The sequence below is a fragment of the Pelecanus crispus genome, chromosome 1, assembly GCF_030463565.1.
Source record: "Pelecanus crispus isolate bPelCri1 chromosome 1, bPelCri1.pri, whole genome shotgun sequence".
Lineage (NCBI taxonomy): Eukaryota > Metazoa > Chordata > Aves > Pelecaniformes > Pelecanidae > Pelecanus > Pelecanus crispus.
In genome coordinates, this window is record NC_134643.1 from 86,505,670 (window position 1) to 86,533,585 (window position 27,916).

The 27,916-nt window shown below is 43.2% G+C and overlaps 1 protein-coding gene across 2 annotated transcripts; it reads left to right on the forward strand.

The window, feature by feature from the left end:
* Positions 1 to 1,683: 1,683 nt before the first annotated feature.
* FOXJ2 (forkhead box J2) lies at positions 1,684 to 27,828 on the forward strand. 2 transcript variants are annotated; one of them, XM_075710214.1, is made up of 11 exons: positions 1,684 to 1,778; positions 16,546 to 16,898; positions 17,424 to 17,498; positions 19,491 to 19,559; positions 19,929 to 20,069; positions 20,501 to 20,699; positions 22,577 to 22,906; positions 23,306 to 23,407; positions 23,879 to 24,079; positions 24,839 to 24,937; positions 25,515 to 27,828. In XM_075710214.1, the coding sequence occupies exons 2-11, from the start codon at positions 16,566 to 16,568 to the stop codon at positions 25,601 to 25,603; spliced, it is 1,638 nt and encodes a 545-aa protein (XP_075566329.1). In that variant the 5' UTR covers positions 1,684 to 1,778; positions 16,546 to 16,565; the 3' UTR covers positions 25,604 to 27,828. The 2 variants fall into 2 exon arrangements, with proteins under 2 accessions (XP_075566329.1, XP_009488367.2); XM_009490092.2 differs by having other exon boundaries at positions 1,747 to 1,778; positions 20,504 to 20,699.
* Positions 27,829 to 27,916: the final 88 nt, after the last annotated feature.

Consider the following 27,916-nt stretch of genomic DNA (forward strand, 5'->3'; position numbering starts at 1 on the left):
AGGGCTGCCGGGGAAGGCCGCGGCTCCGGCTGGTCTCGACGGGCGGCCACGCTCCCCGGGCGGAGCCGGGCTCTCCCTCCACCGGGTAGGGCGGGCGCGGCCCCCGCTGGGCAGCCGCAGCTGCCCCAAACCGGCGCCTCCTTAACCCGGGGAGGCGGGGGCGGCCGCGGCCGGGGGGGAGCCGGGGGAGGCGGAGCGGAGGCCGGGGAGGAGCCGGGGCCTGCAGTGGAGCCGCAGCCCGGAGCAGCCGGAGCAGCAGCCGCGGGAGCGGCGGGGCCTGGAGAGACTCAGCGCCGCCCGGCCGGGGCCCCCCGCACCGGAGCCCGGGGAGCCCCCCGGGGACGAAGCCGAGTCCCGGCGGAAGGCGGCGGAGGCGGCCGCTCAGCCCCGCGCAGGCCCGTGAGCCGCCGCGGCCTCCCGTGGTAGCCGGGCCCGGGCAAGAGGAGCTGGGGCCTGGGGGGAAGCCAGGGACAGCCTCCGGGCAGCCGGGGTGGGGGGACACCCCCGTAGCCTGCCGGGGTGGGGGAGAGACCCTGCCCGCCGCCCCCCGCCCCATCCGCAGCCGTGAGGGGACGCCCCGTTAGGCAGCCCCGCTCCAGGCGGGGGGGACGCCCCGGCGGCCCCTCGCCGCCCCCGCCTAGCTGGCAGGCCGGGGCGCACCCGCCTGCCAGCCCCTTTCCCCGCAACTGGTTGGGGAGCTTAACACTTGTCCCCTTCCCTGCTAACGAGCCAAGGGTGGGCAGAGGCCCCGGGCACCAAACCCTGATAACTACCTAGAAGCAGGTCTGCTCTTCCTCGCTGTGGAATAGAGCATCCTGGAGCTCCCTCGATACCTGTGCAGGGGAGAGGTGTCCTCAGACCCCAGTTTCTGAGGATTGTGAGAATAACCCTTATCACCTACTCCCCCCTGCTACTGAGGAAATTCCTCCTGCAAGCAGAGGAGACAGCTCTTCCCCAGACCAGATAGTCACAGGGGAATCTTCACAGAAGAAACCCCATATGCCCAAGAGAGGCAGTCCCCAAGACAGAAATAAGCAGGAGCTCCAGATACTTACCTAGTAATTTTAATTATTTACATCTGCTCAGCAGGCAGCAGAGAAAGCAAAACGGGAGGAAAAGTTGAGGCAGATTTAGATAATATTCTTCCCTTTTCCAGTTGCTGTTAACCACTGAAGATAAAGGTAATTTCCAATACTGACCTCATCTTCCTTCATCCCAAGGAAGATCCCTTATCCCCTAATCCCGAGAGCATTTTCTTCGAATATTGTGTGCAAGGAGAGAAGACACACCTCCCAGCTACAGGGAAAGGAAAAGGCAGATTTCGCTGATAATATCCACAGAGATAGCAAGAATTTTTTCAGAGAAAGAGATTTGCCCACCCTTAAGGACAAGGTGCACCTAGAGGAAAGAGAAGGGAGATTTACAGGTAGGGAGATCGGGGAAATTGATCTCTGAAATAATCTGACAATCAGTGTAAAGGCAGTCTCCCAGGGAAACACCCCTTTAGTAGTTAGCTGCCAAAAGGGAGAGAGGATCTCCATCCTGGGATAAAACCAGCAGTTTTAGGGGACTGACAATCCCAAGCAGATTGTTTTAATACTCAAGATCCTGATTTCATCCACAATCCCTTCGCCCTCAAAATATTTCTTGAAGAAGCTCTTGGAATAGCTGACAGCAACGCTCTGAGGATGGGTCTCGCAGAAGGAGTGTGAAGGGCAGCACCCCAGAAATCAGCACTGAAGATAATCCACCTCCCTCCAGAAAATCTTCCAGACAGAGTGAGTGTCCACATTATATCACTTCTCTTATTCCTAGCTGTCGTCCTCTTTTGCCTTCTGTCCTTGTTTTCCATGTCTCTTCTCTCACTGTATCTGTTTTCCTTTTAATCTTTTCTGTCTCTTTCTGAACCTCTCCCCAGCCTTCTTTTTCTGCATGCCTTTCTCCATCTCTCTCATTTAGCTCCCTTATATGTTATATGGAATTAACCTGATTCTTTCCCTCACTATTTAGCTTATGGGAGACCTTAGCCCTATTTAATTGTAAGAAACCTCTCTGCCCTTTCCTGTGTACTTTCTTTCACTGATGTATTCATCCTAGGCTCAGCCTTTATCATCACCAGTGTGAAATTAATTTCTGTCATTTGGGGGTCATTGAGAAGGATAATACTGGATAAAAAAGCGTTGAGAAGACAGAAGCAGTGATTTGTAGTGCTAGTGTCCAAGGATGCACCGGTGGGGTTGGAGTGTCAGTTGTTCTCCATGTGGGTCCTACTATGCTTGTTAACTGTGGGAATAAAATCATTGTGCGATGCAGACCTCACTGTGCTTGGGAGCTGAACCTACAGATCCCAGTGCTAGTACTCTGAGATGTGTGTCCTAACGTACCTAGGGGCTGTGGGATGAATTCTGGAAAGAGTGCCCTTGAGAGTGGGTTCTGTGGTGCTCAGGGGCCTGGGAATGAAAATAGTGACAGTGCTGATGGAACCTGCTCTGAAAGCCGAAAGAAGCCATTCTGTTGCCACCAGTCTTCATCTGCGTTTTATGCTGTGTTCAGGGGCTAGGAATGTGAATCCTAATGCTAGTGCCGTGGTGAGCCAAGCTGGCGGCTTTTTGTAAATGAGGCAGTTAATTTCCAGTCACAAATGAGTATTCTGACACTAACATAGTGATTTCCTGAGAAATCAAGTCTGAGGGAGACTTCATCTCAAATGAAGCCGAAGCGGATTCCTGTAGCAGGAGAATCATGCCTAAGGATATCTCACCTGAGATATTCCTGTTTCTCTTCTCCAGTGAGATAGCAATGAGGAAATCCAAGATCAAAGGGACCTTGGCCAGGACAGGAACCCTTCTGGAATCCATTTGGGAGCACAATGGTTAACAGGGAGTCCCTGAAGAAGGAACTCCTTGGTGTAATTTGCTAGCAAGATCAGACAAAAGATGCCAGGTCCCTCCAAAGTGATTCCCCATTTTGGCAGAGAATTCTGACAGTTATCCATAGCTTCGGAAGGTGCTTCTCACTAAGGGAAGGCTGAACCATGAAGCATACGTATGTTCTGGGGGTACTGTTAGATGCCCTCCTACCTGTTGCCCTATAGTTATGCAATCAGCCTGTTTTGAGTACAGCTGTGTTATCTAGCACAAGGGAAGAGATAACTGAGGCATTTTGGCCTTTGTACATTCAAAGGGGTAACTGACTTTTCATGCTTCTGAGGTTAATTTACCTCGCGCTGCCCCCTTCCTCGCAGTAATGACTTGACATTTTTCAAGTACTTTTGGTCTGATGGATGCCAGGGCACTTTACAGAATGTATATGCCAGGCTTACAAAATTCTGCTCTCCCACAACAATTATCTTTCTGTATATGAAACGTTTTTTTCTTCATTATTAATGATAAAGATCAAGATTTTGTATTTGCTGCCTGAGCTTTAAATATTCATGACAGACATACAAGGCTGAAAGTCGTATGCTGTAGAGTAATTGTTATTTATTTGTTAATTGCTGACAGGGCATTCAGTGCTGACTTGGACAAACAAAATTAAGACAATCTCTGCTCTGAAGATCTCGTAGTTGAAAATGCAGTTATACAAAAGCTAGGACATACTGATAAATTTAAGGAATGGAATAATTTTTAGAAAGCGTAGCTCTTCAGTGTGATCATGGTATTTACATCAAATGTTTGTTACAGGTGAAAATGCAGCTTCCTCTCAGGTGGAATACTGCATCTGTTCTGTACCATTTATTTTGTACAAAAGTATCCGTAAAAGAAAAAGGGAGAGTATTATTTATCTTCATGAAAGTGCCAGGTACTTTATAGACACATTTAAATTAAAGTGCTATGTCTTTAAGAGTTTACCTTTAAGAATGTTAAACCTGAACACCTAAAATTAAACTTTAAAAACCACATTTAGGTACCTAAGTAAATAGCATAATTCTTGTAAGTGCCCAGGAACGTAGAGTTCACTTCAACAGAAACAATGAAGTCTTCAACATTTGAGTAAGAGACACTTAGTTGTGTGTGTATGGGTTTGTAAATTTAAATTTGGACATTCATGCTTCCAAAAGTTGACTTTTAAAGTTGAAGCAGTCTGATCTTGTCCTACGTGTACTCCGCTCCCATCTGAGAACTGAGTGTGTGGCATTTCTCAGCTCAAGCCCTTAAGTAAAATGAAATGAGAAGGTCTAGAGAGTTATGGGAAAAGGATTACGTTAGTGAAAGATCATGAGGTTATATTAATGTTTTAAGTATGTGTTCTGTAAGTTCTTGGGTTTTATCTTGAAATTTGGTTCTGTAGGCAAGTTTCTAGGATAGAATAAGGAGTCACAAAAGTTGGAATGAACAATAAACAGTTTGAGGAGTTTGGATATAATTTCCCAGTCCAAGATGAGGTTGTGACTACTGTAATACTTCCCCCCCCCCCCCCCCCCCCCCCTTCTTTCTATATAAAAATACAACTGAATGCTGGTGTCTCTGGAGAAGTTTTTTCTTACTCCACAGGTACAGGTATCTTTGCTTACTACCTCCTCCCCTAAACTTCAGCTGACCTTCATATAGTGGGAGATTCAGTCTGCATCGCAGTTTGCATCTTTGGCCCTTTACTTCAAGTGTCAGAGAGGAGGTATGGTTAATGGCAACTGTGATATGGACAGCTGTCCCTCAAGAGCAGGACTGAGCTGATTATCTCATTTTACACAGCTGTCAGACAGGAATTACATCTTGCTCATTAGCAACCAAAAGATGCAATGCCTTTGGACTCATTTTTCCATTGTCTTCTCCCAACCTTGGGTAGAATTGTAACCAGTGACTTTCACACAGAACTGTCTGTGTTTTGTAGTACTCCATTTGCAGAATGTGTTGATGAGTGATGCTTCAGAATTGAAACTTTAAAAAATACTGTTTCTAGCGTTTTCGGTCTGGAAGACAACTTTGAAAATATGAGTAGTGCCCAGATTAATGGACAGCCTAAAATGGTATCTCTGAAATGTTTGAACTCACCAGTTGTGTTAACACTGAAGCCTAAAGAAAAGCATTTAATTATCTGTATTGTTGGCTGTTGCACATCATGTTATTTTAGCAAGAATATCCAGTTGATGCGTTCAACCTCCAAATGTTCATCATCTTGGTAGGAGTCAGTATTGCTGCTTGCTGTCTGTTCTGCTGTTGTTGTTTCCTTCTTCATTCTAAGGGATGTATGATGAACTTAAAAATCTATAACATATTTCTGTCCTGTACTCATGTTTTCACTTTTAAAGGCCGTCTGTGTATGTGTATTACTGAGATAGAGCAAGCATGCCACAATATGTTTTCACAATTAATTAATTGCAAATTTTCATTTTAAGTTTGAAATGTAAATACAAAATATTGGGAAAGTTTCAAAATTTGGAGACCTTGCAACAGAGTTTAGGACTGATTTAATGTTGTGTCCTGTGGTGCTTTGCCAAGATTTGGACTAGACTGTCATTTTATCCTTCTGTCTTTAACCTGCCCCATCCTCTACCCCATCCTATTATGAACCTTACAGGTGGATGACGAACAGATTTTGCTGGTTCCTGACCTTTGTGAACCCTTTCCTGAATCCTGTCCTGGGCTTTCTAGCATCGTGCCACAGTCAGGTTCCTCTCCTGCACCTTTAAGGCCCAGCATGTTTCCACCCCGCCTACTTTACTTTCATTTCCTCCTACACCCCACTCCTCCTCCCAGTTCTCTCTGTACTTCTCTTTGCATCTCATTTTCCATGCTCTCCCTTTGGCATTCTGTCCTGTGGTCCTGTAAGCCTAAAATGGTGTTTCTCTCTTCATCAAGCAAGCATCCCTCATCTCCTTTCTAGGATTCTTCACTGGCAGGAATCCTTTCTTACTACATCTCACAGGCTCTGCTCTTACTTCCACACCTGCTTTTTGACCTGTTCATGGTTTGGCTTTCATTAGATTATATGCTTGTGGACACATAGTGTTTCTTGTCTGAGGTTATGTCAAGAGGCCTGTTCTTTTTTACAGCTATATAATAAATATGGTTTTGTTTCTGTGAAAATATCCAGTTCTGCTAGGCTGGGGAATGGTGCTTTGTCTCCATAATCCAACTCACTCATTCTCCCACCCTCACTTCTCCCCTGCCCCCTTCCCTTCCTCATGAATAGCTGGATTTTAGTTGGTTAGAATGAAAAGCCCTTGCGTTACGTTCTCTGGTTCCTTCCAGCACTTCAGGATCTTGGTTTTGAGAATTGGGGTGAACAATTTGTGCAAGGCCCAGTACCTCATTCCTCATCTTTCTAAGCTGGTCAGTTTACATGATGTGAAGTCAAGAAATAAGGGAATGTGTGTTCTTTTTTGGCCCTTTTTTTATGTATAAGAGAGACTGAGTAATGAGGGAGAGGAGAGATGATGAGTGAGAGTTTTTATACCTCGAGGAAAAAAATATTTGCTTTTTTGTTTTTTTACAATTAGCAATTCAAATTTTGTTTATGCTCTCTGCTGTATAAAGACTGTGGCTGATTGTAGCAGAAATATGTAATTACTGTTTAAAGTTCAAATCTGAATAATTGGGAAGGAATCTGAACTTTTTGTGGTCACAAATTAAAGGAGCAAAGTTTCTGAATTCTCATTTTCCCCAAAAAAACTATTGTTAAGTAAAACCAAAACAATTCTCCCTCCCCATCAGGAACTTGCAGAGAACAATAAACGAGCTGCTAAAATAGTTACCTCTGAAATTCCATTTATCTCTACCTGAACAAAGCAGACAAACTTTGAATGTAGAGAACTGGTCTGGGATTTGGGAGACCTGCGTTCTCTGCATGGTTCTGCTACTCCTTTGCTGGCTGACCTTGGGCTGCGCACTTCTCCATGCATGGCTTCCCATTTTTCTTGGAATAAGTTATTGATCCTTTATAAGGGTTCCAAAGTATGAGGATGAAAAACACTTCATGAAGGCTACCTGTTGTTCTTGCTGTTGATTACCTTAATTACAATGTGATATTGAACTCAAAACCTTTATATGCCACTTTTTGCAGCATTAAGAAACAGTGGAAGCATGATTAATTTTTGTTTCATGGAAGGACCTGTGACTCCAAAACTGAAAGATCCTGTACCATATCTGCAGCCTAGAACTGTTTTTTAAGTTGACTTAAGTACAGATATTCTGACTGCCTTGAAGCTTCTCCTAAGATCTCTAATGACCTTTTCTTGGCCAGGTCTCAGGGTCTCTATTGCATCTTCATCCTTCTTGGCTTCCCTGCTGTTTTTGACACTTGATCATGCCCAGTCTTGAAATCTTGTCCTCCCTTGACTTTTGTGTCAGTATTTTCCTGGTTTCCCTCCTACTGTTCTAGTCATTCATTCAGTAGCTTCTGCACTAAGCTATTTACCTTCCTCCACTTGGTTTTTTTTTTTTTTTTTTCTGGAAGTTAGACACAAAGACCCACCTCTGGTATCCTCTCTTTGCTTTTCTTTACCTCCTTCATGCCAGTGATATTAAATTATGCAACTTGGCATACTACCTTAACATCTTTTTTGAATGATTTGCTGCAAGTTTAAGACCACTGGGGCCAAGATGGAACTCCAGAAAGCTCCTTTGAGATTTCCCTTTGTTTCCTGCTTTCCTCTGTTGCGAGCCTCCACAGTTGGGCCTATAACACGGGTTTTCTCACACTCTTCTTGCTCTGCACATACAGGGTGGGGGCTCATCTTCCAGTTTCATGGCCTGAATCTCCTGCTGCTTCTTTCTTAGTCTCTTTGGGTAACCCTTATGCTTTCTCCTTCATTTACCATCTCTGTTACTGCTAGCTGTTCTTGCTGGCCTCTGACAATTGTGTTACCTTCTTGTCTTGCTAAAAATGCAATTACCGAAGCTATCCTCCTGGCGTGTTTTCTCAACATGTTGCCATTTCCTCCTTGACAAGCCAGTTCATTGGCTATCATCCACCACATAAGGTTCCAGCTTCTTTTACTCACTCTAAAGGGCCTTTACATGTACGTCTCCCCTATCTGTCGTTGTCTCTTACTGTCCTTTGCTCTGCCAGCAACACAAGCATGACATTGTGCTTTTCCATTTCTTGCATGAGCATCTCTTCACATTCTTCCTCAGCTGACTCATACCTTGATACATATAGGAAAATTGCCAGCCAATAGAGGCCAGACATACTGGAAACTACTTATTTGCATATTTGAAAGTTATTCAGAAGGTCTAACTGATACTCAGAGGTATCTGTCTTATTACATGTATCCTCTTCTCCCTGGCTTCTTTTGTGAAGAAGGATGGTTACAAAAGTAAATGAAGATCATCATAAGCAAAGACACAACATCTCAAAGACTAGGAAGGTCAGAGTTGGAGCAGAATAATATTTCCTCGCAGTTGCAAGGTGGCAACTGTGCTAAGTATGTGTGTGGAAGAAAGGGGCTTCTTTCAGTATCTGTAAGGAAATTAACAGGAGATTTACTTTGAGGATGATGCACAAAATGGAGCATTTTATGAGTAGGATGCAGAAAGCCAAGTAGCAATACTAGCTTAAGCCAGAAGAAACTGTTAATGGGTGTGTGTTACCTTGCTAGCATGGTTCTGAATCCTCTTGACTTCAAGCTTGGTACAAATCTTTACAAGTTGTGAGCCTGGCTAGGGATTGTCAGGTGTGTTGTCTACTGGAAGACAGTTCAGTCAGCTTAGTTCAGAATAACAGCTAACAGAATAGTGAAAAGGAATTATGTTAAAACAGTGGTTGAGACCTAATTTATGAGCTTCACACAGTATTACTTGATTCTTCTGATCATTCTCCAACTTCAATTGCAGCTGGACTTTGCTTCCAAACTGCTCTTTAACAGGCTTTTCTGCAGTGCTTTGGTAATCTTAACTCCGGGAGCATCTACTGTATGTACATTTTGGCCACGTGGTATCCGGCTAATCTGCACTTGATACCAATTTCCTTATTTTCTATGAATTCAGTACATAGTTCTTGCTAGTGCTTGATACCCATTTCCACAAGTGGGATGGAATGGGTTGTGGCTTGTTTCAGCAACTATTGCAGAGTTCATACTGACTAATCTATTTTCAGTGGTTCAGCCTTTGGTGAACAGGTTCTGACCACTTGCAGTCAGATTTTCATTTTCACTATGCCTGGCTGGCATTCATTTAGCCCTGGGAGCTCTCTTACCTAGAAGCTTTGTAGTATTACTGTTATTAAATGGCAAGGTTAACAGTCATTTTTCACTGATAAACCCATTTTTTAATGGTAATAAGAATACAGTTTTCATTTTTAGGTGCATGTTGCATTCTTTTGACCTGGGTTTCTGTACCTATCTTTGCAACGATGTGAAGATCTTCTGAGCAAGATACTCTGGATGCTGATCTACTTCTGATGTTGTCTCTAATTTTAGAGACAATCTGGCTATCATATCAGCGTTTGCATATCCTGTACTGAAGGTTTACTACTGGATGTGATTCTGATAGGCAGCTAAAATTGAAATCCTTCTCTTCAACCTGGGTGCTCCCACGAGGCTGTGGGAAATACCTTCTCTTAGATACAGTTTCTCTACCACAGACTTCCTGGTTTCCAAGGGAAAATTTCATTCCAGATATGTGGTCATAAATTTGAATTATTCCAAAAACAATACCCAGTACCTTTCTCAGTGTAAGAGTAATTGTTCTGTTAATATTCTTAAAGCAAATGCCAAAGATTTCTCTTGCCTGCCTTGGCATAAGTTTATAATTACAGCTTCTGCTTCCAATGGTAAAATATTGTGTATGGTACTGAGGGTGGAGGGATGCTGTAGAGACATTTCTGCTGTCGTGATGGATTTTCATTGTACTTCTTCAAAGTGCTTGGTTTACTTTCTACTTCAGATCTGTTATTGGGAAAGTTGTCATGGGACATTTGGATTATTATTAGAATAAATCTTTTATAGTAGTCTTATTACAAAGAAAATAATTTTTGGCTCAGAAGTATTTTAGGCATACCAGTATTCTCAGTATCATTTGCTGTTTCTTTTGACAGGTGTTACGTATTCCCCACTTTCACTTACGCAGCACCGTAAATAAGCAAACTAATCTTAACTTTGAATACATATTTTCAGACTGTCTTGAGGGGTCTCTGCAATGTTTGTGTAGTATTTCTCTTTGCATTTTTGCTGCATGTTTATATAGTAGACAACAAAAATACTTGATTAGTTGGTCTTATTAAAATCTGGCAAGGCGCTAGCTATGCTTGATTCTAGCTTTTTATGCCTGTAAAGATACTGTCTCTTTGACATGAGAATATTTTAGACTTTGGCTGTAATGCCATCTGTTGATAAGTTTAAATAAGCAGGTCAGGTTTTGTAAAGTATACCATTTTGTCAGTTTTGTACAAGATTAGTACAGAATTGCTTTTGGAATTGGATCCTGATGCACTTCCAACATGGGAGTTTTGGTGACTTTATAGTCCCCACAAGACTTCATGCTTCATTAGTACCAAGAATGCACACATAGTCAGCGCCATTCATTCACTGAATTTAAAATACAAAATTATACCCTGCTTGTGCACCTTCCACAAAATGGAGGGAATTGAAAGGTCCTATGTTAAAATGTGCTGTTGTGATATTTATGTAATCAGTAACTGTTATGAAGACAAATTTGTTTTATTTTTATTTTTCCTCGAGACTTAATAGGAATTTTATGTTGTTGAGATTTCTGTTTCTTAAAGGAAAACCATATCTGTATAACAATTTAATTATAACAAAACAGTGATTCGTATTAGGCTGTACATGGTCTAAAAGTTTTCATCTAACTCTGATTTTTCGGTACCATCTTAGTGTGTTGTAACTTTTAGCAAATTTCCAGTTCAGGATGCCATACTCACTGTACCACCTGTCTTCTTTTATATAAAATAGCATCAAATATTCAGAACCATTCCATCTTGCACACTAAGTAGTTTTAAGTAGGGGTGTGGAGTCAGACCACTGTGACATGGACAGGCACAGATTGTGACAGTTCGTATTTGTATAGGTGATGCCATACTGTGTGCTCTTAGGTGACAGTAACTTCCTTTGGTTGAATTCTTTTTTCCTTTGTGGTTCATGACTAGTGAGAACTGCGTGCCCCTTATTACCACATCTGCAAGCCTATAGTTTATTGGGAAGATGTTTTTCAGCTTGTTCGACTGCTCCCAAAAAAGGGAAGCATGGTTCTAGGGTACGACAATTTCTCTTGCCCCTTTACCATAGGGACTGGTTTTCCTCCTTTCATATGGCACTGCAGACAGAAGTGTACTTCCAAACTGCGGTGCTTTTCTTTTGGTTTGCCGATATACTAATGTGACACCTACCATTCTTTCCAGGTTAAGTTTCATTTTATGAACAATACCCAGCAGCCTCTCTCTTCCTTCTGGATTTCATTCCAGAAATGTAAACATTTCCTGAAGGCTTCTCACAAGTAGTTACCAAAATGATGGATAACAATTTCAGACTATGCAGGTAATCAGTATCCTTTTTTTCTGATTTATTCCATGAAACAAATATCTCACAGTGAGGATGTTTGCTCAGAGAAGATAAGATATTTAAGTGTTTTGTTCCTGCCCTCTTAGTTCACACCTCCTTATTTTTGAGGGAAAGCACACGTCTTAAAATGGCAAATTTCTCTTCCTGCCAGAGTTGGCAAAATTGATTCTTTTCCCCTTTCTGTATTGGCATAAGACTACAGGTTTCTTGCATGTGTAATTTACACAAGTATGTCAAAATTGCCTTTTTCTGTCAAAGTAGAAGCTGTCCGTTTCTCCATGCATGTGGTATTCTTGTGTGTTACTTTCTTCCTTACTTTTTGAGGCCATTCCCTCCAATTGACATCCTGCTCACCTTTGTGTTTCAGAAAGGTTGCAGTCAAATGGTTCTTCGTTGCCAGTTTGTTGGGTTTGAGGTTTTTTGTTTGTTAAATACCTCAGAAGCTAGGTGTATCTCTGAGCGTATTAGATGGATACTGTTAGCTAGATCACCGGATCTGTGTTTTAGACACCTAAGTGGCCTTATTTTTGTATGCGTTCTACAGCAGTGTCTCTTACTGCTTGGTGGTCTGTTGTGCATTTCTTCCTTCTCAAAGTTTATGTTGAGAAACCTGAGTTGAGTCTCCTTTGAATGTTTTGCTACTAGTGTTTAGTTGGATTGGAATAGCAGCAAATAAAGCAACAGTGAAAGTAAATACAGAAAAGTAAATGTAGAGATTTATTCTAGAATATACATCTTCTGTAGGCTGTGCACAGCGTAGTTTCATCCATTGTATGATTCTCTGCTTCAGTTGTAACTGATTCTGACAGGCCAGCCTTTGAGTTCAGCATCAGAGAATGTTTCAGGCTATAAATGTTTATTAGCTGCATTCAATATGACCCTTAGAGTGCTGTTCCCCACATTTCATACATTTTTCAGTCCTGATATATAAGTAGCAGTGATCTTGGATAAGATCTGACTGGCTTAGAGCAAGTATTTGCAAAATAGCAGGGCAGGCAAAGTACAGATTTCTTCAGTCCAGGGGCAGGGATAGTACAATCTGATAGACAGAAGGCTGCCTTGAATTTTCAGCCTGAGGTTTGATTTGCTAGTTGCAAATATTCAAATTACGGCAGTAGCTTTCTTGGAAAGCTATAGTGAAGTATTACTAGTCCCAAGTGAATTAGTGGTTATTAAAAGGTATTCAATGCTAGGATTTTCTTTAATGATTAATACATTTTCCTTATGAATTGGACAGATTCTCATCTGTTTAATTGTAGTTTTGGATCAGTGCTTGGCTGTCATTTTTGCATCTCTCTGACCTGTCTTGACTTGGGGTTGTACTGGAACTAGTTAGTGCTTGAGAAACGAAGACTGCAGTCAGTTTCCAGCTCTTGATGGTGGTTATGAGTTGGCTACCTTGCCCTTGTTTTTTAAAGTCAGCCAAATACATAAACAGATACTATTTACCATGTAAATTTGGAGATTATAAATTCTGGTCTTCAACTTTCTTTTTACTTCTTCAAAGTTAAGTCTGGCTTGCTAATGTGGTAGGACTTTTTTTTTTTTTTAAATATCCTTGATTTCAGTTCAGTGTGTTTGTTAGTCATTAGAGTTTTGGGATTTTTTTTTCCTTTGTTTGAGTGGGATCATAGGAGTTTGAAAGATTTGCCAGGCAATAAACTGGGAAGGGAAAGTTGGAAGAATCATCAGCTGCTCTGGTTTGGCTGCAGTCTTCTTTTATTGTACCGTTAAGTAGTGTCAAGCTGGTGGACTGCTTGGGTCAGGTGAATGAGATACGCAGCACAAATTATAGCAAGTATTACTGTTATAGTAAGTATTCTTTCAAATAGTTTAGTAGCCAATAACACCAAATTATTTTTGCACTGACAGTGTTCTGGAATTGCCACCTTATCTGAGTTTTGACTATGCCTGATTATTACAGATCCCATATTGCCAGGATACAGACTTATAAATCAGTAACATGATCAAGTTTAAACTTGGGGAAAAAAAAAAAAAATCTTACTCTACTGCTTTGAAATTTCCTGTGTGATTGTTATTGGGTCTGTGTCTTCCCTTTCTGTCCTAGACTACTGTCTAGCATATGTGTTCTTAAAACACTGCTGTATTTTACTGAAAAGTAGTTGTTTCAGTACTGGCTGATTAGTGTATATGTATGCACACTTTTTTTTTTTGAAATTTAAGATTTTGGGATTTTGTTTTCTTGTCAAAGATTTTTATAAACCAGGGAATGAAAATACTCAGATTCTTAGCGTGGGTGTAATGTGACCCAATTCTAACCATACTTGTCTCTCTGACAAGTGTATTTTACACAAATACACAAAAGCTTGTGTATTTGACAATTGGTATGTTGCATATCAACCTTAAATTCTACTGCATAGCCAATCATCCCAAATACTTTACTGACATACCTGGGCAAATCTGAAACTCTGAAAACTGCAGTGTTTTCTTCTGCATCTTGAATTTCTGGTGTTTTGGATTGGTATCTTAATCTGCCATAGGCTTTTATAACCTAATTTTCTTGATTTCTGTGCTTGTCTTTAAAAAAAAAAAAGGGGGGGGGGGAGCTGGGAAATTTGTATTTATTTTACTTTGGATTTGTATTGTTAGCACAACTGCTATTTCATAATGGTTTAACATGCATATGATAAGCAGCAGTAATTTGTTCTCTGATTGCACTGTGGAAATTAAAATTTATATGAGGCATACTTACAAAATTAAGCATTCAACTGATACTTAGCTCATGTTTGTTTTTTCCCAAGTTGAATACTACTTTTAGCGAGAGCTGTACCTGTAAAGTTACCATGCAAATGTAGCTGTGTTTCAGTTACATGGATACGTCAGTGGTCTGTCCATCCCCTCTGGATAAAAATACATTGTTGCTTTACCTTTGAATAATTTAGGAAGGAATAGTGCTGCTTTTTTTTAAAATGTAAAATGTTTGAGATTAGATCAATTCAGCCAAAAAGAGCTATATTCAATAAACAACAGCTTGAGGAGGGTGGATAATGGAAAGCCTTTTGCAGCTCTGATTGTCTAGTTAGCTGTGTAGCAAGTAGTCATCGCTATCATATGTGGCAGATGAGTAGCTAGATAAGTTAGTAGCAGTTGGGCTTTTCCTTTCCTCCACAGACAGAAAAATGTTTCCACTCGCTACAGATACTGTAGTGCTGCAATTTTACTTTTCAGTCTGTGCATGCATATGAGTGTGAGTGATAATGTTAGCTGTGCAGTTAGGATGTGTTTTCTGAGCCCAGGGCTTTGGAGCCACTGCTTATGGTGGTTGAGGGATGGATTTTGTTGGGGTATTGTGTAGGTGTTTGAGCCCTAAGAGGTGTGATGAGCACATGCATGAAAATGAAAGGTTTAATGCATACAAACATGTTGGAGTGTAGACTCTTAAGTGCTTTTGTGCTGTGAGAGCACTCCAGTGCAGAAGTGCAAGGTATAATGCATATGGTTGTGGGGGAAGAATGGGGAGCTTCTCTGACAAAATGCTGGGTGCATCTGTCTCTGGATCTGTGCATCCACACTGTGTTATTGTCAAATACCTATTTTTAGAATGAGTATCTAATTGGTATTCATGCAGATGGGTGTCTCCCTGTCTCATCTGATCCACTCATCTGAGTGATGCACTTGGTGGGAGGTGTCTGCTGATGAATCTTTCCTAAGCAGAGTGCGTTCATGTCGGTCCCTTCTCTCTTACATGTATGCATGTGTTTAATCTGTTAAATGAGTCTGTACATAAGTATGTGTATGCGTGTTTGTGTGTTTACCTTTTGGATGCACTAGCATGCTCAAAGATAGTGTCATCTAATCCTCTAAAAAGATTAATTTAAAAAATGAAAGATGCAGAACTTGCAGCCCTTCAAGACATGATTCTTCTCTTCATGCAAAGAATAAGTGCAGAGCAGTGCAGGTTGTGGCTGTGGAAATTTAGCTACCTCAGTCCAGAATTCAGGGGATTGCTCCTAGTATAGTGATGCAGCCAATTATGAATAAGAATTATGATCTTTCTACTACAAAAGACAGCATACAAGTTTGTGTGCTAAGTGTACAAGTTCATACAAGTTCGTGCTGCTAAATATTTTCTTCATATAAAATAATTGTTAAGTAGAAAACCCTGGGTAGAAGTGCTAGCCATGTTGGACAGGTGTGTTTTATTTTTATGAGGGGAATATACAATATTTATGAGAGGAAAGATCCTTAGTCTGTTTCCACCTGGTGGCAAACTTGTTGTGTGACTTTGGACAAGTAAGTTTTTCTTGTGTCTCAGATTTGGGGAAAATACTTGCCTGTTATATTGTGAATTAGGCAAGATTTAATTCAATAAAATGAATTGTATATTTAGGAAAAATGGATTATGGTAGGCAAAGCTTTAACTATTATGAGCTTTATATAGTCTGTTCCACCTCGACATGGTAGATGTAATTATCTATATATAGTATTATGCATGATCTTGGTGTTTTAAAATGAGATATGTAATCCTAGCTCTAAGGAGTAGATTCATTATAATGTCACCTGATGCAAAAAGACAGGCTAGGCCTTAGAGAGAAGTGAATTTCTCCCAAAATTAAGGTAGTCACAGTCCTGACTTTTCCAGATGATCTAATAAATTGTGATTTGTATATGGCATGAAGGAGTATTCCCTTTTAGCTATGATTTTGCTCTTACCTGACACAGTAAACCTACTGGATTACAGGTAATCTTGGTGAAGGGTCCCAAGGTTATATTGCTGATGTAGTAAAGGAGTGGATGTGATATAGCTGCTGAAAAGGCTCCGCTTCCTTTGAACAGATCTTAATTCTTTACCTGGGAACAGTTGGGATGCTCTGGGCAAGACTGTCCTAGCAATGTTACTATCAGCACTGTCCCAGCTACTATCAGCAAGGATGGTCCTCCCAGGGACACAGTCATAGGCCCTTTTGGATAATTGATGGGCTGTGAATAAGGTATATGAAGTAGGATGATCTTCACACATGTATTTGTGATAGGGGGAGAAGCAGAGGAATTCAAGTGGATGTCTCTGTTCTTAGGGTTCACCTTGTTTATATTTCAGGAGTTCCCTTTCTGCTCCTTTCTCCTCACAGATACTCCTGCTTCCAGCATCATGGCCTCTGACCTGGAAAGCAGCCTCACTTCCATAGACTGGCTCCCGCAGCTTACTTTAAGGGCTACTATTGAAAAATTAGGGGGTTCCTCACAAGCAGGACCTCCAGGGGCTGGCCGAAAGTGTCCCCCTGGCTCACCGACAGATCCCAATGCCACCCTGAGTAAGGATGAGGCTGCAGTGCACCAAGATGGGAAGCCACGTTACAGCTATGCCACTTTGATCACATATGCCATCAACTCATCACCTGCCAAGAAGATGACGCTTAGTGAGATCTACCGTTGGATCTGTGACAACTTTCCCTACTACAAAAATGCTGGTATTGGTTGGAAGGTGAGGACTTGCATCACTAAAGTACGCTTTTTGTCTAATTACAAGACTTATTTTCTCAATTCTCTGCAAAATATCCTCACTGAGCAAAATAAAAAGACAGATGTGAAACTAAGTTGACCAACTGGAGAAAATGCAGAGCCAGAGGTCCAATTTGCTCTGAGAATTTTGTTGTACATATGTGGTGGCCCCTTAAGAAGGAGCCTGCAAAAAACCCACCACCAACAACCAAGAAAAACAAAACAAAAAAACCCCACAAACTCCACATCACTACGAACCTCTGTATCACACTGATACTATTTTCATTGCACCTTTGTAGATGTATAGGTGGTATTCACCCGGTATTATTCATCCTAATCCATCCCTCTCCTTTCCACAGCTTCTGTTCTGCTGCATTCCGAGTATATGTAGTGAACTTTGGGTTTTGAGTACGCACCATCCTATTTTTCTCTGCCTGTTCCCAGGCATACTCAGAAGGCTGTATGTTTTTGTTGTAGCGCTTACCTGTATCTCTTACTCTCTCATCAGAACTCTATTCGTCATAACCTCTCTCTGAATAAATGTTTTCGGAAGGTGCCTCGACCGAGAGATGATCCTGGGAAGGTAAGAAATCTGCATGCTCCTGGGCAAGCAATTTAAAACTGCAGGGAATAAGCCGGGGTTGCCCTTTCTAACTCATGGCTGGAATTTGAAACCTAAAGTGTAGGCAAAAATGGAAGCAGTAGTAAGATTTACTGCAGTGCTTTAGCTACAGAAGCATGCACTTAAAGGGAACCTGTAAAGGGGCCTTAATGGTTTTAGCAATTGTTTTTCTTATCTGTGATCTTCGGTTGATGTTAAAGATACTGGAAGAAGGAAAAAAATAGGGTTGAGTGTACTTTATTAGTTTTGTTTCTTTTTCTTCTTGATCTTTATGTGTAAAATGTGGATCTAGTCCAACCTGTTCTATTATGAAAGACCATAGTGGCTGCTGGTGAACAGCAGGACTATGATGTGACATCATGGAGGCAAGATCCATGGAACTGAGAGCAGAACTACTGTGTATTTAGACTGCAGCATGTTTGGTGTTGGGGAAAAAAAGGTCACCATCAGATAGTTCAAATCTGTAGAAATCATTTACAAGTAAAACTCAAGAATTTAGGAATTTGTTGGCTACGTAAGGGCTAATAAAGCTCTGTTAGCATATAGAGATTGTAAAGGGGAATTGCTAGCAAAACCAAGACTTGGCATCTTGGCATGCAGATATTATTGCTGTTACAGAAACACCAAAAAAACAATCAGAAGGAGATGGTGGGGACAGGAAGCTATGTATTTAGACAAAAGGATTGACTCCTGCTCCCATCCTAAAGTTACCAGAAAGGGCCGCTTGCTCAGGCCTTTTATTTCAGGTTATATTTAAAGGACTAAGTAGTGCTCAGTTGGCATCTATAAATGGAAGTAGTATATCTTTGAAGATCACTGCTCAAAAATACCATTGATTATATGGCTTATTCCAGGAAATCCTAACTGACTTCAGTGTATGTTTACAGGTGTTCATTGGCATGTTGGGCTGGGTTTATAATGAAAATCTGTCCTGTGCTTGTCACTGATTATTCACATTTCAACTGGAGGTTAAAATGAGCTAAATCACACTCTAGAGTTCTCTTTATACTTATTCAGAAAACAACAGACATAATTACAGACTGTTTTATGTTGAAAGGGACCTCTGGAGGTCAACATGCACCCCCACCCTCCTCTCAGACAGGGACAGTTAGACTGGGTTGTTGAGGTCTTTGTTGAGTTTTGAATATCTCCAATGATGGAGATACCACAACTGGGCACTTGTTCCAGTGCTGTGCCGCCATCGTTGTGAAGAAATTTTTCTTTATATCTGATTGTAATTTCCCTTGCTGTAACTTGTGTTTGTTGCCTCTTGTGCTGTGCATTTCTGAGAAGAGTTTGATTCTGTCGTCTTTATAATCTCCTTACACAGCTGAAGACTGGATCCCCTTAGCCTTCTCTTGTCTAGCTTAAAGAGATATCTCTGTGTGAACTGCTTGTACATCATGTATTTTAGTTCTTAACCATCGTGGTGGCCTCTCTTTGGATGCATTCTAGCATGTCAGTGTCTGTCTTGCACTGGGAACCTGCCATCTGGGGGGTTCCCACTCAAAGTGGACTCTCACAAGCATGGAAAAAGGGCAATCCTCCTAGCTGTCTCTGCCCAGTCTGAACATTGAGTTGGTCCTCATCAGTCAATAACAAATTCATGTTGTGAGGAAGGTACTGAAGGGGGTGTGTGGGCCCAAAAGAGTTGGCCTAGCTTGGATCAAAATATCCTTTACTCTTCTTGGACAGGTAGGTGTCCTGTCTCAGAGTGGTGCAAATGTAGAGCATTCTGCCTTCCACCAGTAGCATCGTGCCTCATTGTTCAATACAACCCAATGCAAGAGAGGAGTCTCTTTACAACACCCAAGTCTCGGTTGTCTGATGTTCTGGAGGGTGGTCCTTGTGTTCCTAATGTTTAGTTGGTGCTGCATTCTTTGAGTCAGTAACCCCCTGCTTCAGGAAGCTCTCTGATTTAATCATGCATTCACCAATGGGTCTTCTTTCCAGGGCTCTTATTGGACAATAGATACGTGTCCAGATATATCTCGCAAGAGGCGGCATCCTCCAGATGATGACGTGAGTGTTGTTCTTTCCAGACAGCATGGAGCAGGAGGGGGAATTCCCTTCTTGTTCCAAGGAGTCCTTCCAGTACCAGACCATGGTATCGTTTTGGGGGCAGGGTGTACAGATGGGGAGACAAAGGCTAGGACTGAATGAACTAGCATGTATGTCCTGCTGATTGGCTGTTGTTGCTACTGTTCAGTAGCAAAGTTAATCTTGTTTAAAGACCTTTATCCTGACTCTTCAGTGACTAAGGCCCAGTCCTCCTCTTTTCTAAGCCATGAACTTCTACAGCGGGGGAGCTGGCTTCCCATCTGCAGTTTCACTTCTCCATCTGTTTTTGATTTCTGCTCCTTTCTTTTTCTCTTTCTTCCCCACCCACAGATACCACAAGACTCCCCAGAGCAAGAGGCAAGTAAAAGCCCCCGAGGGGCTGTTCCAGTCAGCACAGAAGCCTCTTTGCCACCTGAGGCCACCCCTCAGCTGTCACTCCAGAGCACCACCCCTATTGCCAACTACAGTCAGGTGAGCAGCATTTCCCCCTTATGATGGGGGAAAAGGAGAGAGGGAGGAGTACGTGAACGGAAAAGTGAAGTGGTGAGAAGAGAGGGAATTGTGAAAATGGTGATACAGAGGCAAAAATAAAAAGGGAAGAAGCCGAAATTGCAGAGACAGAAAATAAGGAGGGAGTGAATTTTAGCAAAGGGCTGGATGGGTTTAAGGATAAAGGCATAATGGTATTAGATAGATGAAGAAAGGGCTGGAGACAGTATGCTGCAGAGGGAGGGTGGTGGTTGATTTTCCTTAAGGAAAATGGCATTTGGAAAGATTTCTTGGGAGATGAGCTAAGTGATATCGGATATCAGTGCATGTTCTACCTGTATCTAGTCTCTGGATCCCTGTCTCAAGTTACAAAACCTAGTAAAAGCTAAAGGCCTTACTTCTGCCATCGTTAGCAGGGTGCAGGGCCTGTGGATGTTGCCTCTACTGTAGCAGGGGGGCAGGGCCGTGAAGGGGCCGATGTGCCACCCCCACTGTACAGTGCCAACCATGACTTCAAGTTCTCCTACTCTGAGATCAACTTCCAGGATCTTAGCTGGTCCTTCCGAAATCTCTACAAATCCATGCTGGAGAAATCATCTTCCTCTCAGCACGGTGAGTAACGCTATGCGTCATGTGGGGTGGGCAGGTATCTGCCCACACAGTCTTGTCCACTGATCTATCCTTGGTATCTCTCAGATCTTTCCTCGTTTAGGAGCCTGTGCAAACAGACTTTCCTTCTTTGGCATGCTGTAATTAGTTCTGCCAGGAGCATATAAGAAATCTGCATGTCCTTTATCTATTGCTCCCTCTAGTTCTCTCAGAATAGAGGATAACAATTTAAAAATACCTTGTGTTGATACAACAGCAAATACTAAACCGGCAGAAGCTTAGAGAAATGAAGTCCTGAAGAAAAGCATGTCGGAGAAGTATTCACAATCTGTCAGGCTAGAAACCGTAAGAGGGAGGGAATTGTTGAATGTGGAGTTTCTCCAGAAGGAGAGTGGAAAGTTGTCATTGCTCAAGATCTGTTAAAACCAGGATTGTACAAGGCCTTGGAGAATTGAGTGTGGAAGAGCAAGCCTGCAGCTCCATTCATGGCTCCCATTTCTGGGACTGAGGAAGCAGCCACCAGAGGGCAGAATCGCTGCAGGGATGCGAGGAGACGTCCGTGGAAAACACTTCGGAAAAATCTTCAGTTGTTGTTCCTGCCTTTAAACACTCTTCTAAATATTAGTCTGGTGCAAAAAGGAATATATTATTAGATGAGCCTCTCACCTATGCTGTCAGCCATCATACGGTGGAGGCAAAGTTTGCTACTCTAGGAGGAGCCTCCTGAACTTGTAGATTCAGTGAAATAAAAATTTATTACTTTTACTGCTTTCATCATGCTGGCACTTGAGATTCCTAGTAGGAGCCTGTTGTGTGAGGTGTTGTAGAATGAGTAAGCTACAAAAATGTAGAGAAGAACCTTGGCTCAGTGTGTGCCTCTGTTTGTAAAAGCTTAGCAGTGGTCTGTTTTTTTTTCTTCTCCAAGTCTTCAGCTGTAAAGTAGTCTAGGAAAACTTGCAGGTTTTGAGGAAACTTTGTGGGCAACTTTTGAGTCAGGATGGCAGTATTCATCCTTTTGCCCCATCACAGTAGTAGGATGCTGTAAGGGTTGATTTTGGATCTAGTGAAAAACTGAGGCTTGCTTGTGGATGGTCAAGTAAGGGCACTGAAAGTAAGAAATGGGTAGCTCAGGTTAGTGGCATGTAATGCCCGTCACTGTGATTTTGCCTGGAGGTTCCACAATGTAAGGGGAGAATGAACCAGGGAAACAGACATAAGAGATATGCTGAGCTCCTGATGTGGGGAAGAATGGAGAACACCTGATGCCCTTGCATGTAGGGGATACTTGAAATACAAGAGGATAGAAATGACACTCCCAATGAGTCAGGAGAAATGAAAGTAATAAAGGAGCCCTGATGCATGCAATGTGCTCTGTGTACAAAAGCAGTAGAATGTGTTACCTCTAATGATTTGTGTGAGGAAAAATTGTGAAGGTTCCCAACCAAGCTGCTTGTAAGATGAGAACTGAAGGGAGCTTTTGGAAACAGCAAGTCAGATTTATCAAGTTATCTGTTTTCTAAATGTTTTGTTGTTTAAGTTTGCTTAATGGTCACTTCTAGGAAAACAATGAAATTTCAGGAGAGCATGGGTTACTTTGGTAAATAAAGGAAAAAAAATCCAGGGAGGAATTAAGTGCTTAACTCCGTACTACAAGTTTAAACCCTGCTGGGGCTTTGTTGTAGAGCCTTTTGGTTTGAACCAAATCTGGAGCACAGTGAGGTCATAACTGTGCAGGTGATAGTTGGTGGCAGCCTGCAGAGGGCACTCCAAAAGCTTCATAAATAGCAGAATGAGCAGTGTGAAATTAGAGATGGATAATTTAAGCAGAGGTCTGATCCAGGCAGCTCTTAAAGCTCCCTCCTCTTTCTTTTACTCGGCAGGTTTCTCTTCTCTCCTTGGTGACATGCAGCCCTCCAACCACAACTACTACATGTACCAGCAGCAGCAGCAGCAAGGCCCCTCATCAGTGGGAGCTGCTCCCCCACTCCACACTCCAACCCCAGAGGGTTGCCCGTCCCAAGGGGGAAAGCAGCAGGGTGGTGAAGGTTATGGCCCTCCACCGGTGATGTCCATGCACCCACCCCCAATGCAGCATGGAGGCTACCACCAGCATCAACAACATCACCCGCACTCCCACCCACAGCAGCAGCCACATCAGCACCAGCAGCAGCAGCAGCAGTCACAGGCTTCAATCAACAATGCTGGCTTTGGTGAGTCAGGGGTGATGGAAAGAACAGCTGGGGAAAGGGAGCAGAGAGGAGCCCCCAGACAGAAATTCCACAAGTGAGCTTTCCCTAAGTAGTGCTTACATTGTGTGTGGAAAAAGGATGAAAGCTGGTTATGATTGAAATCTGAGAGGGAAATAGCTTCCTTACTGAAGGAAAGGAGGGTACATCCACACTGGGTTTGGGATTCCGTTTAGGGACACAGGATAAAGTCAGGGGCTAAATGGAAAAGGAGGCACCATCTCCAGTCTTCCAAGGGAGAAAGGATTTCTAGCTACTGTTGCATCAGGCTCTTTGGTGAAAAGGGGCCAATCATTTTATATTAAGGGTTGGAGGGAAAGGGTTAGTCTGTATTGGAATAATCTTGTCCCCATTTTATTCCAGCATTTCCCCCTGATTGGTGCTCCAACATTGATTCCCTGAAGGAAAGCTTCAAGATGGTAAACCGGCTGAACTGGTCTAGCATTGAGCACTCCCAATTCTCAGGTCAGTGCTGGCCTAGTGACTAGGTGTAGTGACTCAGTGACTAGGGCTGTAGTCTGGAGTATGTGAGTGCTGTGCCCAGATTTTTTTTTTTTCAATGTAACCTTTTCAAGTCCATGGGTTTCTCAGTAACTCAACTCTTCGATTTGTAAAATGAGGTGTCCTACTTCATGGGTTCTGTTAAAGACCCTGAAGCACTTGAAAACTGCAAGAATTTGGGGCGGGGGGAATAAATTCATTAAAGTATATCAGAAAGCTAACGGAGATTTTTCCCTCCTGCTCTTCCCTCCCCTACCTGAGTCAGTGAGACAGTATCCTAGATATGAAGCTCTCCAGGAGTTTGGTGACAGATTCGAAGCAATGAAGTTGGGTTTGTGGGGAGAAGGTAGGATTTAGGGGTAGAAGGCAGAAACTCTTTGCAGGGAAGAACACAGTGTGAGTGCTGTCTTTGACATTGTCCTTTGTCCCCTGCAGAGCTGATGGAGAGTCTGCGCCAGGCTGAGCGGAAGAACTGGACGCTGGATCAACACCATATTGCCAACCTCTGTGACTCCCTTAATCACTTCCTTACGCAGACTGGTCAGCTCCCTCATCTGGTTGGCCCACAGCAGCCCCCCCGAATCTCTGATTCTTGTGCCCTGAACAGTGGCAAACAGGAGCAATCCATGAACCAAGGTAATTAGGAAGGAAACTAAAATGACCTGTAAATGAAGGCCCAGTTCTGTGAATGTCCTAAACTACTTGCTGCCAGGCAAGGTAGCACCGAGCAACTTGAGGCTGGGCTGTCAGAGCTGTTCGTAGCAACTCAGCTTCCTCTGGCTTTAAAAATTAGGATGTCCTGTTGTCTGTGGCCCAGACAGACCATTATTATGTGATGCATACCATTGACAGGCAACCTCTCCAGGCAGAAATGCAATTAAAAGGTAAACCCATAAAAGGAGAAGGAGGTGCTGGTTTTTGTAGGTGACCAACAGAAAGGAATGGCAAGGTAGAGAGATTGCTATTCCAGATGGCAGGAGCTGTAGGAGCTATGAAGAAGAAAGCTCTTGAACCCATGGTGGAGAAATACTGACTGGACAAGGAGTAGGCGGATGCACTCTGAGGAGAGCACAGAGGTTATCATGGTCTTGATACAACTGTGATGGTGTGTGTCATCTAGTACTGAACTAAATGGATGATATTGAGCCAGCTTGTGGCGTTTCTGGATGAAAATTTTCTTCTTTTACAATAATAGAGAAACTCCTGCTGGTTCCAAGAACAAGATCCCTGACCAAGCTATAGCTTGCAGTTAGGACCCAGCAGCTGAACATCTCCTCAGTATCCCGTGGGTCTGAGTGAGTTGCTCTGTGGCTGAGCTGCCACCCAGTCAGGGCCAGGACAGCTGACCAGAACGTTGACAGGTTTTGGTTTTTTTTGATTCCTTTCCTTTCACAGTGAACTCCTATGGTCAGCCCCAGCCTCCCCATCTCTTCTCCGGGCCATCTCCTATGTACCAGATTTCCACCCAAGACTCTCCAGGATATAATCGCCCAGGTAAGGGGTGATATTAAGGCATGTTATACCAACAAACATTAAACAGGCGGTTCCCAAGCCCTTTGTGCATTTCTCTCAAAGTACTTACTAATCAAATGGAGCACTGAGGGTAGGGAGGGAGCCTGGACTGCAAGGGACCCTCCATTTAGGGATCTGCCATAGCTCTGGCAAGGTTTAGGATTTCAGTGGCCTGATTTCTTTCACTTCATATAAATAGTCTTCTAGCTCAGCCTAGTTGGTTGCTTGAAGGCAAGTTTACATGACAAGCTTCTGTTGATGAAGTCCTTTGTGCTCTATCAGCAGTCAGCTGTAAGGAAGGTTAAGGAGGCTGAAACTTAACCTCTGTAGAAGCTGCTGTGGAGAATTTCACAGCAGACCACCTATAGACATTGGTAGGTGCTGTCTGACAGGGAGAAACTCATACCAGTAATGTTCTTGCTTCTTAGACTGTTGGAAGGGGGAAGGCCTGAATCCCTTATGCTTTCTTTTGCCCAAGGGCCCACTGTGAAAAAGCATGAAATTTTTTATTCTAACTGTTCTCTTTCCTTTCTCTTCTTTTTTCTTGTTTTTGGCTCAGCTCACCATCTGGTCCCTCGGCCTCCAGGGCCTCCTCCAGGTGCCAATGAGGAAATCCCCGATGATTTCGACTGGGACTTGATCACCTAGCGAGTTACAGACTTGATAGCCCGTCCTTTGTGAAGGACGCGGGAGGGGAGGGGGACATGGGGTGAATGGTGCCAGCACCACCCTCCCCAGCCTCCCTGCCTTGCCTGTATATAGATATATATTCTCTATCTCCGCCAGAGAAGCCACCGCAAGATGCTGCCGAAGATAATCCTTCCTTGCGTCCTGTTTTATCTTCTTTTTCTTCTTTTGTTTATTATTATTATTGTTATTATTATTATTATTATTACCAATAATTGAGCACAGCCCTCCCCCTCCTCTGGTGGCCTCGGACGCATCAGATCGGCTCTTTCATGTTGCGTGGTGCCCTGTGGAGGGTGGCAAGATGGGTCCTTGGTGCCATGAAAAGACCTTGGAAGGCTGAATCCTCGAGTGCATCTTTCTCTGCCTCCATCATTTTGCGTTTTAACAATCCCTCTTTCCCTTCAAGGTGGCCGGTGAATCTGTTGTATTGGCTACTGGAGTGAGAGAGCCTAGTGGACCCTGGGAGCCTGTAGTTATGTTGTTTCGTAAATGTTGTAAAGGTCAGGGGGCTAAAGGGACACTGGAGGGGTGATCTTAGCTCTGTGAACTTTCTTGCACCAGCATGAAAAGCAAGAAAAGAAGTAGAGTTCCCAAGTACAAAGAGAGGGTAATCCCTGAGGTAGGGAGAGCTGAGCTGAGCTGGGAGGGTAGACCTGAGTTTGGAGAAAGGAGAATGTAGCAGAGAAGTTGGGTTTCAGAATGCAGTGCCATCTTGTGAGGACTGAGAGGGATTTCAAGGGAATCCTGACCTATTTTCTACACTGCCTTTTGCAGCCTCCAGGTGAAGCCTACATACCCCATCAGGTAAAAGAAGTGGTCAGGGGTGTCACATGTGATTCAGCAAATTCTATTCCCCAGAGCTTTTAATTTCACCCCCCACCCCTCAAGCCCTTCTTCAAAATACATAGTGAGGCTCTTACTTGAATATGCAAATTTGGAAGATTTCTCCCATCAGTATTTGTTCTGTTGTTATTTCGCCCTCTGCCCCTCGTATTTCTTGGGAGACTGTCCTTGCCTGTTGGACAGTGCCAGCAACAGGAGTCTTGCTGCGTAGGTGCAAATTCTCAGTCAGTAGTTCCCACTTTGTGACTGGGCTAATGGTGGGGAGAGGAAGCTGCTGCTCGGAGTGGAGCTTCTGGTCAAGGGGCTGGACCCTCTGGTCAAGTAACTGGGAGGCCCTCACAAGTGGTTTTCGTAAGAGGTGCATTAGAAGAGAGAGGATGAAGTGGGGCAGATTTTTAAACCGAACAGCCAAAGAGTATAGTATAAAAGGGAGGAGGGTGGGTCAGACACCTTGCAGTTCAGCTGGGGAGATGATGGAATCTAGTGTAAAATCCCGAAGGATGAGTTTTGTCAGCACTTGCAAATCAGGAAGGTGGAAAAGGTGCAGGAGCAGGAGTGAGTGTTGAGATGCTTCCTCCCCAAAGCTGTGTCCTGTGTTCCCCTTTTTTTCTGGTATGGCTCTGTTCTGTCAAACTTCTTGTTTCCTCTTAATATTTTGTAAAGCCTCCCCCCCAGCCTTTATTCCCTGTTTACCAGCGAAGGGAACCAAGATGGCTGCTTGACAGACCTCGGGCAGGGCAGTAGTAACCTCTACTCTGACTGCAGGAAGGTGGGGAACTAGCATCGCTTTTTAAATTTGCTGTAGGGATAAACCAATTGGATCTTTGTCAGGGAAGTGGACAGAGTCTCATTGTATTGGGGGGAACATTTTTGTTTCTTTTTTTTTTTTTTTTTCTTTTTTTAAGTGTGTGTTTGGGGGGGGAGTTCGTCATTGAGTGTTTCCAAGATAAATGAGGAATCCCAGAGCCAACTTCAACATGGAGTCAGCTGTTATCCCTGCTGCCTGAGGATGGGAATGATACATCTTGGAAGCACGTGTGGTGGGTTTCTGTGGAAAGTGGCACCAGAGACAGCCATGAGAGACAACCTCTGGTAGGTGCCAGTTAGTGCTTTGCAGAGGATGTTACTGAGAGCCGGCCCTGTGGAAGTCTGAAAACACCACTGGAAGGAAAACAAACCAAGATGGCTCTTTCTGCGTATCCAAGTGCTCCTCATTTGCATATTTGCCTCATTTGCGTATTAAGTTGCGCCTCATTTGCGTATGTAAATACATGCCGGTCAGTGTGCAAATTAGGCTCGTTCCTCTGCCCCTGAAATAAATGTGCGTTGTTAGTGCGTGGGAGGGCATCGGGTGGGTGGCGTGGATCCCGCGGGGAGGGGAGGGATGCCAGCCTGCCCTGGGGAGGGGTTCGTGCAGGCCCCTGCGTG